Source organism: Thamnophis elegans, chromosome 3 (genome assembly GCF_009769535.1).
Source record: "Thamnophis elegans isolate rThaEle1 chromosome 3, rThaEle1.pri, whole genome shotgun sequence".
NCBI classification, from domain to species: Eukaryota; Metazoa; Chordata; class Lepidosauria; order Squamata; family Colubridae; genus Thamnophis; species Thamnophis elegans.
This window is the reverse complement of record NC_045543.1, coordinates 122,305,189-122,321,657: the sequence shown is the minus strand read 5'-3', so window position 1 is coordinate 122,321,657 and position 16,469 is coordinate 122,305,189. Positions and strand designations below refer to the sequence as shown.

General features: G+C 36.4%; 1 protein-coding gene and 1 pseudogene across 1 annotated transcript in view; both read right to left on the bottom strand.

The window, feature by feature from the left end:
* Window positions 1-4,431: 4,431 nt before the first annotated feature.
* Window positions 4,432-16,469, bottom strand: part of SLC38A9 (solute carrier family 38 member 9) — a 52,038-nt gene continuing 40,000 nt past the window's right edge. Inside the window, 4 exon segments of the mRNA XM_032213655.1 lie at window positions 4,432-5,403; window positions 8,536-8,625; window positions 13,416-13,564; window positions 15,047-15,160. Coding sequence (XP_032069546.1) covers window positions 5,238-5,403; window positions 8,536-8,625; window positions 13,416-13,564; window positions 15,047-15,160 — 519 coding nt within the window. The 3' untranslated portion in view covers window positions 4,432-5,237.
* Window positions 14,867-14,954, bottom strand: LOC116506854 (annotated as a pseudogene).

The window sequence follows — 16,469 nt, the reverse complement described above, 5'->3', positions numbered from 1 at the left end:
ATAAACCAGGGCATAATGCAATGTGTCAATTGAAATATTAAACTGGAAGACAGGAAGGCATCTAGCATCTCTTTCTCAGTTTATCCAGTTTTTCAGACAGCTTTGCTAATGTCTCACTTTTCCTGCTTGTTTCCAGATATGAAGGCAGCCATAAGGCACTCAGAGACCAAGCAGAAAATGCACACAGAACATTACTTCCAACCCCTTAATAACAACTCTGCCCCCAGTCACGTGACTATGAAGAGACCAGAACTGAATGGAGGAGTCAGCAACATTTGGAGCTGTGTTTAATTACCTCTCTCACAGGAACACAACAGGGAAATTGTTTTCATTGTATTTACTGGAATTCTTGTCACTCTAACATTTAGGAATCTGAACTCAGAGAAACTCATTCCTAGGATTGTTTTAAATCTTGTTGGTTGTTAGAGAGGTCTAATCAATAAAGTCCTAAATCAATTTATATAATTTATTTTCAAAAGTATGTTGGTTGGGGAAAATGTTATAGTACAGGACACAAAATATGTACTCTTGTAGTAGAGTATCAGCTGTTTCCAAGATGCATTAGAAGTTGTTGAGTCTTCCCTGCAAAAAGAAAGTGTTTGGGTTATTTCTAGTATTCTTAATTCACATCTTTCATTGACCTCTAGGTGTTGGTGTCAACTCTGAATTGAACCTGGCTGAAGCCATCTTTTCTTGCTTCATAGATGCCATGTACTCTGGAGGCGGGGGAGTAGGTAGACTGTCTCCTAGACAAAACGACAAGTCTTCCAGTGAGAACCAAGGTCATCCCAACAGGTGGCAGTAGAATGAGGACAGGAGTGACCAGGGAGCCATCGATGTTTTTAATTGGACAATGTGACTTGGGACGTTGGAGGAGGGAAACATTTATTCTTTTAATTATAATTTTAAAGTGGAAAACTTCAGAGTTGTTTTTCACTGGCCATGCCAATACGTATCCAATAAACATGTTCTTTGAGGGACTTGCACGCCTTGCAGTTCTGGTTTCTTTGGGTGCGTTACTCAGAACCCTGACATTTGGGGCATAAAGGAACGAAGTATTTACAGGATCATATCAAGTTCCTTTAGCATAATTCATCAGTTACTCGTTTTGTTGTCCAGTCTTAAGCCCTGCTAGATGCTTGCACAGAAGTGACTTAACGTGGATGGCATAAAACAATACTGTAAGAAGTGAATCAATGTGCATCAGTGTGTATATATGTACATACAAACACAGATACTGGTATGTAACCGTTGTTTTTCTGCTTAAATGCAAGCTGCTTTTCCCACAGGACAGACAGAAGAAAAGATAAATTTGGTAGTCCTAAAGAACAGGCATTTGCAACATCTCTTTAAAGGAGTGTTAACTAATCTGGTCATCAATCACCATCAATTTAGGATGGAGAATTATTTAGCTGCTTCCTAAGTCATAAGCCAAAATTGAATCAGATATGCATTTAACCTATTTCCCTCCAGAAGTCTAGAAATACAGCTTCTTTTTCACACACCCTCAGCTTTCCTAGTAGCTGAAACTGATGAGAACACAAGTTTTACAACTGGAAGGCACCAAGTTTTTTTTCTAAAGCTAGTGATTTCTCCTTATCCATAGTTAATTCCAAGAAATGGCTTTCTAGCTATTTAAGATCTAATTATACTTTAATAAGTTAGGCCTTTGAAACTTAAAAAAAAAACAAGATTTGAGGACAACAACCGGTTAACCTACTAAACTGATTCCAGCGTAGTTACTAACTGAAATTAGGAGATTGAGGAACTTGTTTCACAATCTGTGAAATCTCATTTCTATCAGGATGTGTCCTAATTGTTTTAAAACCTAAATTCACTCATAATTAGGGCCTTATTTCTGCAGCTTAATCAACATTCTCAAAAGATAAGTATACAGGAATGCATCCCCAACAATTACAGAGTACTTGTTACAAGCTATCCGTTCTTCACCGTGGTAACCCGGAGTGGAGTACACATAGTTGTTTTTTACATGCATTTAAAATGAAAACAGAAACATTAAAATAAGTCCATTGCGCTTTCTTCTTCACAGAGTTCCACATGCTTTTCACTTGAAACCACATTTTGTAACAAGACACTAAAGCCAACCCCAGGAAGCATGTGCCAGGGGCATTAGACTGTTTGTCTCCATGTACTGGCACTATATAGAAATGTTAGATGAAATGAAGAATTACACTGGAGATGCATCAATCATGCTAATTCATTTTCTGTTCCACTTGAAGGATTTCTTGGTGATGGAAGAGTAACGCTACGCAATGAAAGCCTAGGCTTCAAAGATTTCTGAAGGCAGATTTCCAAAGTGAGAAATCAAGAACATATACTGAAATGCCATTACATGCAACAAGTATTTGAGGACACACCTTCTGAAGTCCAGCTTTTATAAAATATATCTCATTAGCATTGAGTCCTAGAGGACCGATAGGCTGATCCTCAAAGCATTACACCAGGGCACAATCTATGGAAATGGACAATGGTTCTTCCAGCAGAAGTTTTTAGAAAGGACTACGTGGGAGAAGAGAGCTTTTTCTCTTTTGATTTTTCCCTGACATTCACAGGATAGATCCTTCGATGAAGCAGATCCAGACCTTGGTGACAGACCCAGGATGAGTGGTGGTGAATTGAGGCCAAGCACCCTCTCAAGCAACTTTGTCATTAGGCCTATATGCATGATACCTGGGCATGGTTTACCTTCTCAGATGGGTACTCTGCAAGAGCAGCTCTGAAGAAGTCCTCAGAGATGTTTTCTACTATTGATGTGGTAGTTTTCATGCCAGAAAATAAGCACCGAAAGGTTGTGCCTGGAGGAAATAAAAAGAAAGAACCTATACAGTGAGCATGATGGAAGTCCTGGATATTGTGCTGGCTGCGTCCTGCTGATGCTCATGAAATTCCTGCTTACAATAATGTAAGCACAACCTCCCTGTCAATGAATCGCAAGGACGTTTCCAAATGTACATCCAAAGCAGTTCCACTATTTTCATACGTTTTCATATTTATCACTTCTCTCCCTGATCAAGCTGTAGTAGGTGGAGTCTTATTTATTTCCTTCTTGGTCAACCTGTTGTTAGATAAGTCTTGGAGAGAGACAATTAGTACACATTCCTAATAGACAGGAGTGGGTTGCTGCTGACGTTACTGCTGGTTCGCTTTGCACGTGCTTTGCTGCGTGTGCCCGCCGCACGTTGCTTGCACATGCGCAGTTGCCTTTAAATAGTTCTGCGCATGCGCAGAACATTATAAAATGACTAAAAAACATGCCAGCAACGGTATGGGTGACCGGGGAACCGGTTTGAAGTGCGTGGCCAGCATGCCATGCCTACTGGTTTGGCGACCAAGTCCTAATTTCCACTAGTGGTTCGCCTGAACCAATGCGAACTGGTAGCAACCCACCTCTGCTAAGAAACAATTGACAAGAGAGGAAAGAAAAGTAGAGATCTTTAGCAAGATCACTAGGGGGAGAATGAGGCTTCCCCAAATTTAAGCAAAACCGTTTAGGATGACTATATTGGCTTTTCTCTGCCATTAGCCGGAAGTGCCTGTAATATGAAGAATAGTCTAGCTGAAGTGGGAAAACACAAAGCGTTTCCTAAAGATCCTCTTCATAGTTTTGGAGAAGTTGCAACCCTCAGAAGGCTGGAAGACAGAGGGATGCATTGAGGGTGTGTATCGTGGTGGGTTTCAAAAATTTTTAGACCCTCTTCTGTAGGTGTGGCCTGCTTTGTGGGAGTGGCTTGCTGGCCATGTGATGGGGAGAGTGGCTTGCCGGCCATGTGACCGGGTAGGAGTGGCTTGCCGGCCATGTGACTGGGTGGGAGTGGCTTGCCGGCCATGTGACCGGGTAGGAGTGGCTTGCCGGCCATGTGACTGGGTGGGGGTGGCCAACTTGTAAAATGTGATGAGATTCGCTTAACAACGCTCTTGTTTAGCAACCAAAATGTTGGCTCAGAAACTCTGGCATTTGAAGCACGCAAGTCTTAAAGCTGTCAAGTTACAAGACCCTTTTACCCCTAACCCTTTAAAAAAAAAACTCAGGGGTGTTCAAACTTGACAGCTTTAAAACTTGTGGACTTCAGCTCCCAGAATTCCTTCTCTCGTTCTTCATCTTGATGATGTGCAGACAGGTGGGGGGAGGGAGCTGGAACTAGTTCTAAATGGCACTGTAGATTTGTGGAACCTCTTCTATAGAAGAGGTTAGAACTGGCAGGAACCCACCCCTGGTGTGTATGTACACAAGGTGCTGATTCAGTGCAAATGGGGCTTTTTCGAGCATAAAAAACTACCCCTCTTCAAAGTATAAGATTTAATAGCCATGATGCCAAGAGAGAGGTAACACATGTCCAGAGTCAGCGAAAGGTAAGCATAGGTTTGTTCATCCCAGAGATGAGTCAAAACAGTAATTTGAAACAAAGCAGAAAAGGTATAAAAAGTTTTATAACCACACTTTGCACTTTGGGGAGAGGGTTGGTACAGCAATGCAAGTCAGCATTTTGAGCTCGCTGTACAATTATTGATGACTTTTTAGATTTAAAATGGGGCCTCTTTACACTGCTGTGCAAAATAGATAAGAGTATATTTGATATTAATTCTAGACTTTCCATGCCAAGTCTAAAGAAAATGGACAATACATTCTTTCCTTTGTGCCAAGACATGTAAGAAAACCTCCCTTTCAGTCCTGATATTGTAGACAATTAAGAATATCACAAAAGATATAGTTTAATGTTAGCCGGTTTTTCACAATTTAATATGTGCTGAATTTCAACAGTAAAAGAATTCAAAACACTCTTTTTAACAGTAGCAATATATAGTTTTCTAATTCAATAAAATCCCTTGTTTATTTTCCTACAGTTTCTTAGATGGCTTTTCCCACATAGAAAATATATATATATATATAATTTATAAAAAGAACTTAATAATTCCCAAATAGTTTCCATTTCTACTTGAAGTTGCAGCAGGAATTCACTGAGTTCCTTCCATTTGCTTTGGTGCTTCATATTCCAAGATGCAGCCTCCATTTTTTTAAAGTTTCTTTGTTATTTTTGGTTCTTTTAAAAGCTGTTTTCTCTGGAACACACTAAGATTGAAAGAGGGCAGTCGGCATATCTACTGCTGCATAACTTTTATAATACTGCAGGATACAATTTTTTATAATACTGTTCAAGGTAACCTTTTGGTCCTCCTGCACCTCTTGCAAAGAAAGAACTCTGATTTAAGACTGATTTTCAAATTAAAAATTGTGCCATCAGATTTGCCACTCCTAGAAGAATTATCAAAAAATGGCTGATTAGTGCAAACCACGTCAGCTGATTTTCCCGATGCAAAGAGATGATATAGATGATGGATGGGTATACAAATACAAAGGCGAGGCCACAGGTTGCTCCAGAATATCTGGAAGAAAACAACAAATGATTATATCTTTATTTTTTCAGACTACAACCTTTGCATGTCTGTTCAGTGACAGTTCCCATGTATAACAAACTATCTAGCCACCAACATTTTATTCAGAAACTGCTGTCCCAAGTAGTGTATTTTAGTATGCTGAGCAAGCCCAGAAAATTGGGTTAACTTGTGTCCATGGTTAAACTAAATATGAATAAGCATTAAAGATAGTCATAATGTGATTGGTTGGTTGGTTGGTTGGATAGTTAATTGATTTATATTTACTATGCAAAATAATTACTCACTAGCCATCAAGACAAATCTTTCCCAATGTTAAGCAAAGTAAGCCTTGCTACATGACCAGACCAGAGCAATTATTTTAATGTGCTTCATCACTTTAAAACTTTTACTGCATGCTGGACACCAGACTTATCCCACAACAAAAAAAAAACCTAGAAATGATATCACTATGAACACATTATAGCTACTTCTGTTCCTTTTGATCAGATTCCTGTCCCCATCTCTCATATTCCTACATTTGACTCTTTAATAAAAGTAATTAAACATAAACTGACAATAGAGCTACACAGATTTTGCTTGTGTCAGTAGAGTTTCTGCATGTACAAGTAAAGATTATATTCAAGGTCAGGAAAATCGTGCTACTATAGGACAAAATGAGAGTGTTGTTCTTGTGTTTTACAAAATGGCTAGATATGTCATGGCCAAGGGAAGGGAACAAATTCTACAAGGCTGATGGACACATGCAAGTTTTAGGCACCCAGAAGACATCTGATGCAACAATTATCATTTTTACTGTATTTTTTGGAGTATAAGAGGCACCAAGATTTTAAAGAGACATTTTTTTAAAAAAGGTTTTGCACTCTGCAGACCTCCCAAAAAACAGCCCATTTTTCATGAAAACAGGCCCGGGTTTCCCTCCCGTCCCCCTGCAAAAGGGCATGAATAGCCTTTAGTAGGCTTGTGGAGTGCTCCTGAGGGATGGGGTGGGGCAAAAATGAGGGGAAAAAAGGCCTGTTATTCACGAAAATGGGCCCTTTTTTGTCAAAAAAAAAGGGCATGCATAGCCTTTAGGCTTACAGAGTGCTCCTGCGGGCTAGGAGTGGGGGGCAAAATTGAGCAAAAAACATCCCATTTTTTGCTCATTTCTGCCCTCCCCAGCCCACAGAAGCATCTGGAATCCTCCTAAAGGCTATGCAAAGCCATTTTGGTGAAGAGAGCAGGGTTTCAGGAGACAAAAAAAGGCTGTATTCAGTGTATCAGATGCACCCAGATTTTCCATAGTGTGCTGCATTAATCAACAGCATTTATGTAGTGTTCAAACAACTTCACAATTATTCTTTTAATACTTCTTCAGTGGGGTGAGGGGAGCAATCACCAAAGCTGGATAACAGAGGCTGTGAGACTGCAGCTTGCCTCTGATATGAAGAGCCAGAGAAAATTTATTCTTTTTTTAAAAATGGTTATTCATATTTTTATAAAGAACACCAGATGGGTTCGTGGCAGAGTACTCCTTTTGAAGAGAGAAAAGGAATCAATCACAAACATTCCTTTTTGCATTCGGATGACTGCACAAAATCGCTTAGTCAAGGCTTGCTTATTTAAATTCATTTGTTCTTTGTTTCTGTAGCTCGCAATAGAACAAATGAGTGGGAATATGTGGTTGGATGTCCAAGAGGTATTTAAAAAGAAACAGGATCCAAGGTTTTTCACATGCAGAAAGTTCAGGTGAAATTCAAATTGTGAGAAAACAGCAGTACGAGGAAGGAGCAATGGGTACGTTTTGCCACTTTAAGTCATTAATAAAAATATTGAAAGGGGGATAAAAACAAATAAATCAAATTGAAAGGGGAAAACACGAGGAGCTTTGAAAATAAAAGGAGATGCGGAAGATATTTATGGTAAAAGTTTCCAAACTTTTTTTTAAAAAACCAATTAATAGTACCTTATGTTGGACAAAAATGTTTAAACATTCACACATGGCACAGATCTAAAATGCAGTTTTAAAATATGGAATTTTGGTAATAGTGTTTGTTATTACTACAAGGGGAAAGAAAATCATGGCAAAAGAAAGCTGATTTGAAGGAAGGCTCTATCATGAAGCCATTTTTAATATTCATAGCTACTTGATGGTAGCTGGGGCTTCATTCATTTTATTTGAAAATTTGGGGGTTTTTTTCCTTACAGAAAATAAGTAGGGATGTTAAGGTGATAAAACACTTTGAAATAGAATGCAAAGCTCTATCTTTATGTGCTACAGAAAATAAAAATATTTTGTGAGTGAGGTAAATGAGTTCAGATAGGGATAGGTAAGCAGTCGTACTCCAGATGTTGCTGAATTACAATTTCCAGCTTCTCTAGAAACATGGCTACTGATAAAGCTGCTAATTTAGGATCCTGGAGTGCTAGGAGTACTCCAGCTAGGATGCAGCTGCTAATTTAGGATTTCTCCCTTGGATTAGAGAGAGTTTTTTGAAAGAAATTGCCTGCTCACTCTTGATTCCTTATAGAATAGAACTGGGCAATCTTTTTGTTTTTAAGCACTCACCATTCTTTCATAATTGTCAATGATGTATGAGTCAGAGATATGTGGCATTTATATGGTGGGATTTTCTTTCTTTCCCTTTATTTTTAGTGAAGTTTATTTTTCCCTTTTCTTGTTTGATTATGAGAGTCACACTAGAGCTATGACTCCCGATGTTCCACCCATAGTCTGGAATTATCCAAATGTTTAGCCTGATCTATACATACATCAGCATTATAAAAGAATGATAAAATGTTGTTTGGAGAGGATAGATCAATTGTCGTACCTTTGGGTTCATTTGGGTAATTCAGATTTTCAATGTCTCTGAATGTGAAAGAAATTGAATCTGGATATATTTTTGCTGCAAAAAACAAATACTATGGTAGTGACCAAGAAAATGTATGCTGTGCTGAATTGTTTCCTGTTGCGAAAATGTGTAAAAAATGTGAGAGGCTTATTGCACAATTTTATCACTTTAGTTTGCTGCATGCAGATGCTAGATATGAGAATCACCCACTATTTTGTTTAAATTTTACATGATAGTTAGCATAGTCCTACATCAATTTCAGTATAAGAATCAATTCATATTTCAAGGATACCTTATGATTCCCCCTATATTTGGATAAAATCTGGCCACTGTAACTCCGATTCCTACAATGATAATGTTCGAAACCAGCACGTGGAAAAAACTGTAAGAGAAGAGAAAAACCAAGCTATGTAACTCTATGTAAGAGCAACCTCTTTTATTAGTTTCAATAAGCTAGTAAAAATCTTTCCATTTCTGTGACTCATCCACTAAAACCAATTACTTTTAGATGAAATGAACTTTTCTTCCAACAGCCAAATCTTAAATTGCTATTTTGAATACAATATAGCGATCTGAATTTCTAAGGTTCTTTTATTTGTTATCCAAAGTTCATAAAAGCATACTCATCTCTCTGTTTCTCTCACTCTCTTTTACACACACATACATATGAACAGTCATCCCAAATACCCCTAAATGCCATCCATATACACTATATAAAGTATAATAAATACTCTAAAACACATTCCCCATATGAAAAGCAATATTTTGGATCCATGAATGATCTGCCAAACTAATGAATATCAGAAGAAGAATCTTTAGAGGAGTGGAAATCATAACATTATAAATGTAAAGGGAAAGGTTCCCCCCACCAAATGGTTCCCATTTTTCTACTTGCATTTTTTACATGCTTTTGAACTGCTAGGTTGGCAGAAGCTGGGACAAGTAGCGGGAGCTCACTCCATTATGCGGCACTAGGGATTCGAACTGCTGAACTGCCAACCTTCTGATCAACAAGCTTAGCTACTGCGTCCCTAATGTAACCCTAAGCAAATTTTAAAGATTTTGATAGATTAAATAAATATTTAGGTTTGCAGGACTCACACAGAACAATTTTCATCAAACTCATTTTTTAGAGATAGTGTAAACAGAAAAGGTTTTGTATCCTATCTCACCTTCTTAAATTTTATAAGTAGAAAATTAAAAACTTGCAAGAGTTTTCACATTCCAAACAAGGCCTATATGTTAATGTAAACATACCATCCCATTTAAATGCTGATTTAGAAATTTTATACTCTTAGAAATGGGATTCTTGCTATTTTAAACAAAGAAAGAAACCAGATACAAAAAACAACTTGGGCATTATGATTTATTATTTTTCAATATATTTTATCCATATTGCTATTATACAAACAAGGAAAAGAAAATCTAAAAACAGAAAACATATTAAAAAATTAAAATGAAAAAAGGCACCATCACTAGTCACCCCTGCTAAAAGTAGTATGTATGTATGTATGTATGTATGTATGTATGTATGTATGTATGTATGTATGTATATACACACACACACATACACACACACACACACACACACACATACATACCACATACATATTAGAATAAATATATAAGAGTACCTGGCCTTTAAATAAATAAAGCTTGACTATACAGAATCATAAAAGTGATTCTATCCATTACATCTATAAATTCAATTTAAAAGGTCAGAGTCAATCCAGGATTGACTGGATTATCAATCCATATTTCTTCAATCCAGAATTATTTTTTATACCTGGGATGGTGATTTCTTCCCAATGGTGCAAAATTATCATATCAGTTTGGTGGGTCCAGAGTCCATTATAAATCAGAATATTCCATATTTTTGGAATATAATTTAACATTCCCATTAATCATTTTATACTGCATTTTTGTTAAGATTAATACGAATATGTGACCAAAACAGGACAAGCATAGGGCAAGCCCAAGACATATGAAAGAGTTTGTCAAATATATTACATGACCAGCATAAAAAGGTTGGCATGTAACCCTTTATAAACATCCACTGAGATGTCCAATAAATATGAACAATGATATTTTGCTATATCAGTCACATCTTAATGTTATATGAAATACACTGTAGTATAATTGGCTTTTGTAAGTTGTACAATCATAAAAAATGTGCAGTGTTGCTGCATGTCCAATTCTATTACAGGCTGTGAGAATGACTTTGGGAGAAAGAAGGAAGAGCTGCAGCCTAGACAGCAGTCTGATAAAAGACACCCAAGTTCAAAGGAAGGATGAGAGTGAAAGAGCATCTCAGATGGGACCTTCTCTAATTCTCCGGCAAGAAGGGAAGGAAAGTGTTTTCAGGCTTGCAAGATTATATTATTTTATTCCTCTCATCTTTAATTCAAAATGGTAAATGGTAAGTCTCCTGCCAAAGCAAAGCCATCATCACAGTGATTTACACATATATTGTTTGATGCTTGTAGTAAATGACTACAAATGAATCTTGGGCAACCTGAACAAAACCAGTCATATCACAATTACCTTGAGAAAAAGATTTGGGATGCTACCTAAATTTGTAAACATACATGATTGCCATTATTTTTTATGGAGTGTGTGTCTATGGATACCCTGAATGTAATTAAACAGTTTGGAAAACTGTTTGGAAAACTTTTCCTCCTTTGAGTCAGTGTTGACAAGTCTGTGCAGTGTTCCTCACAAGATTTCAGAGGCGGATTGCCATTGCCTTCTATCTACAGTTCAGAGAGTGTGACTAGCTCCAAGTTACCTAGCTGGATCTCCCTAAGCAAAGAAACTGAAACCATGGCCTCTTGGTTTCTAGCCTGATGCTTTATCCTAACATCCAACCAGATGTTTGAGAAAACATAGCATCTCTAAAATTGAGATGGTGCTGAAGAGCACACAAAGCCAGCGTGGGTGCCAGAACATGATTATAAATACACTTCCTTAGCCTCCGCATCAGGAAGTAGATTCTAAGTGCTGGCATTAGATGTAGCTGAAACCTCTGGAAAACTGACAGATCTCCACTTAGCATAATAAACCTAGGATTAATGTGTTTCTAAACACACTAGGTTTCCAGGAAATTGTTGCAGACCAGCAAATAAATTATTTCCATTGTCAACTCTTTAAATGGAACTAATAGTGGAAGCAAGTTGTATTTTTATCTCAACTCTTGAGAGATAAAATCAGGGTCTAAAGTCCCTTTTATAAAGTACACTGGTAGGCCCTATAAAAATAGCAAATAATTAAATCTACTATATGTACATTTGGGATCTTAAAAGAAAATGTTCAGACAGGCCCTCATGCCTGGTCATCTCGCAGCTTGTCTACTGCAATGCTTTCTACATCGGGCTGCCCTTTAAGGCCACCCAGAAGCTTCATTTGGTCCAGAACACAGTAGTGTGAGTGATGGGTGTGACTCACTTTGCATGTAATATCTCTACTTCATAAGCTGCACTGGTTACCAAGTTGCTTCTGGGTGTGATTTAAGAGGCTGGTTGTTACCTACAAAGCCCTTCAGGCTATACTGCTTGGATTCCTTTGATTGAACAATGTCACCTAATGGGATCCTTACAATTCACCTTCCCTGCCATAGTGTTTGCCCTCTCAAAGGAGAGGTTCCCACAAAATCTGGATGGCCCCACCCTGCTAGTATTTCAAAGAGCCTTGAAGATCTTTGGTGAGGGTGAATGAGGCTCCCTTCTGGGTAATATACTTTGGTTGGCTGCTTTGCACCATCTTTTGTTCTTTGTTTTTATTATTTTATTGTTCTCTGTGTCTTTAAGTTTGAAAAGCCCAGAGTTGTTGCGCATCTGGCAATCTAAAAATATAATAAGTTATAAAAATACATAAAGCATAGATCTTGCTAGGATCAGGATGACAAAATTGTCCCTGGAAGAAAAGCTGAATCTACTGCATTACTTTGAAATATTTTTTTTCTAATGTTATGGTTCTATCTGTTTGTGTATATGTGCCCTTGGTACAGTGTTGATTCTTGGTGACTATATGGAGTTTTCTTGGCAACCTTTTTAGAATTGTTTTGCCATTGTGCCTAAGACAGGAAATCACAGTCTCCCAATCTCTAGCCTGGCACCTGAAGCCATGCACCACACTGGATTTCTCTCTCTTTCTAAATGTTTAGAGTCTTTAATTTCTCCTTTATTAGCAGATAGCAGTTACTACCCTAGTCACCACATAATTTTTACAAATGTTAGTAACTAAAATTGTTTAATAATCACTAGATCACCTTGAATAGAGAACTGTAATAATCTGTGGGTCTCTTATAGTGGTTTTTTTATTACAACCTAGTGTCTGGCGACAAATAATACAGCTGCCTTGCTGAAACCAAATAGATCTGAATTGAATCAAAGCCTGGACAGGAAGCTATTCCATATACAAATGCTCTGCTATTTCTTCTAAACACCTTGAGCAATGTAATAAAACCAAGAATATTTTCTGAGAATCCATTTTTCTAAAGGTCACTATCAACCAGAAGCACTCGTGATTCTTGCAGCTGTTTATGTAACCTTCCTTATCTATCAGAAAACTCTTTGAAGAAAGGCACATAAAATGTTCACCTTGGTGACTTATGATAAGGGTGACTCCTGAATTAGTAAGCAAGATTTCTCCTTCTTTAAATAAAAAATAAAAGAACTAATGTTCATTTGGTCAACTTTAGTTGATTTTGCCTTATTTTTTGCTGCTATTACTAGAGCACGCACTATATGGAGAAAAGTAGAAGGCTTGAATGGAGCGCAGACACACACACACACACACACACACACACATGCCAAAAAACCCATAAAGAAATAATGCATCCCACTTGCACATTACACCAAGCTACAGTTGCAATCAGTGTAATCAAGATGCCAAATTTTGGTTAATTGCTCTAAAATTACATACGGAATATCAATGGTCCTGTTTACACATCATTTTAAACAAACAAACAAACAAACAAACAAACAAACATCAAACCAAAAACACTCCCCCACCCTCCTTTGAGACTGACATGAAGCTTGAATGAAAAGCTATCACTAACCACAATAGAAAGTTTATTCTAACAGTGGCAAATGAGTAGTGTCAGAATATTTCTATGACATGGGTGTGAAAACAAGAAATAGAACTAAGGTATGCCAAAAAGGAGGGGTTTACCTTGGATAAACATTCCCAAAGACATGTCCTAAAAATTGAACTCGTGCCAAGTAACCAAGCAGTGGGTACACAGTAACCATCTGGAACAGCAGGAATATTCTTGCAAGAAATGACATGATGTCGTTACTGGGGAAATTATCTAAAAAATTCTAACAAAAAGAAAAGTTAGTGATGCAAGTGAAATGGGGTTGTCATTTTCTTCTGCATACACACACACACACACACACACACATATATACACATACATACATACATATATATAATATACTGTATATACTGTATATGTATGTATGTATATATGTATGTATATATATAAAGGATTCTAAAGCAATGAAAATACATTTCTATATAGAGAATATATAACACATCAACATATCATCTTCATAATTGAAATATACAAGACTTGGAAAATTCTATAATGGCTTCATCTGTATATTTGTTTTTTTAATCATGGAAACACTTATACATGAAGTTACGGAATTTTATTCCTGAAGGACAAATTAAATATGGCTTAATTATTTACAATAGTTTGGTTCTAGAATTTTAAAAACTGCAGTCTTATTGTAAATTAAGTTCTGTAACTTAAATAGGGAAAATTCTTATGCATTTTATATTCTCAACACATGCACAGATGCATTTCTATATTTGTGTGTTCTGTTTTTCCTTAAACAAATTTATTTTGACACAATTTCCTAGACAAATGCATGTCTTCAGATGCATAAAGCTTATTTTGAGATGCCGAGCTATGCTGGAGAAGGGATTGTAAAACATTATAGAAAAACAATTTTTGCTTAATGATCTGTTTTATTTTCCAGCTACACCGATAATTTTCATTTATGCACCAGTCCAGTGTATAACAGCATACTTCCATATAACCACTGTTTACCATTTGGAAAATAGTACCATACTTTAATTAGACCCTGAGCCAATCTGGATGTCATCTCAGCTGTGTAAACCATATGACGAATAAATATTTGGCCTGTATACGAAATGTTTGTTCAAGGTGAGAATAATCCAGGAAATCCCTAATTAGCCCTTATTTCACATTTCATTTGAATCAGGAAACTAAAATTACCAGTTTGGAACTTCATGTAATAGCCTAAGGATTCTAGTTGTTGCAGAACTGATAAACATATTTTTCCAGTCCAGACAAAAAAAAGGAAACTATGCTTTATTAGAAACTTCATTTGGTTTAAGCTTCTAAAAGCTCACTACGTTAGCTAATTAAACCAAGGCAGACTCTTCTGAAACAAATTTCTTAATTTGAAAAAGTAACCGACTTTTCTGTACAATTAATATCTGCATTGAAGTGAAGAAAAAAATGGTACAATGAGTTATACCAATTGATTCAACTGACAGCTAGTGTTTAATGGTGCCAAAATAGCTTTAATTAGAAAAATGTGGTATTATTAAAGTATGACATGTTCATAATTCTGACTTGATGCATTAAGTGAAAGTGGGACCTGATAATAACATTATATTAAATGCAGATGCAGATAGATACTACACTTGATCTTAGCCAAAAGGCCGAGAAGCGGATGCAGATAGAAGAAAAGAGAGCAATGCTTACATATAACCAATTATCAGCAATTTAAACAAAGCTCCCCCCCCCATGTTAAAGGTTTTTGTACCTGTTCTATACACTCCTTGCTCAATGGTGGAGATGGAAAAGAAGCAAAGATTAGCACCCCAACATAGAGATACGTAAAACTGACTAAAAAGTAAGCAATTGAAAGATCTCTGACCTGTAGTTAAAACACAAGAAACAGCAAACAAATAAAATCAGTTTGTTTCAATTATTATATGCAAAATTAGTTACAGGACAACTCCTGGAACAGTTAAATCATAGAACAATAATTCTTATTGTTTGAATTAATTGTTCCCTGTGCCCCAATAAATGGAAAATATATTGTTTTTAATTATTAAGTAGATACAATAATACAGTGACTTTGGGACTGTGGGTTAAAACAGTTACACATACACACACACTTACATACACACAAAACCACAATTTAGCATACATTGAAGGGCATAAAGAAAAAAAGCTATTACAAATTTGGAAATCAAAGCTAATTAAGCCATCACGTTCTCCAAAAGGAGCCTATTTAAACCGGGCCTCTTGTTAAAAACCAAACTTTTTCTTTTACAAAAATGTGGATACCAAATGACATATGGAAATTATACAAGTGTCTTCTTTTATGGGATGCTTTTTATAGTATTTAGCTGGCAAGAAGATGCTTCAAATCTAGCAGTGCCTTTTACTTTTCCACACATTAAAGTACAATGTGGGTAAATTACAATGCTGGATAAAGGCTCTGTTCCCTTGATGAATGAAGGAAAAATCTTCCAGATTTCATGGCTTACAAAAGAGAGTGAATTAAGGGCAAGTGATGGAACGATGGGGAGCGTTTGTTAATAAAGTCGAGATGGCAACATGCTAAAAGGGGGCAGGGCTTTCATCACACAGTTGCAGCTGCCATTTTTTCACCACCCTATTGTAGATGTTTCTGTCACTAATTCTCAACTACCCTATCCTTACAATATTATTGTACAACTAAAAGGGACAGAAAGGAAACCATGTGCTTCATTGTAAATTCCTTAAAGTGGAATAACAAGCAAGTTCAGTTTTGTTTATTCTTTTTTTAAAAATAAAATCTTTATTTTCAAACAAACACAAAAACACAAGACATATAATATAAAAACCTCTTCAACTACATACAGTGTATCGATTGGTTACAAAGTCTTTCTGCGTCCTTTCCATAGTCATCACTTGAGCTTTATCAAATTCACATATTGTCAATCCAATATCTTTGTATACATTATTATTATTATACTTCATTTGTTTGCTTATCACTATTGTTTCTCCATTTTAAACAAGGTATTCTAAATATGTATCCATTTATATTATAATGATTCATTATATCATCTTCAATATATCCAATAATAATTTTTATATCCCATTCTAAATCATTCTATTATTTTAGCATTGATAACATTCTCTAATAATTTTCAATTCCATGTTTTTTTTCCATTAGTATCAATTCAATATACATA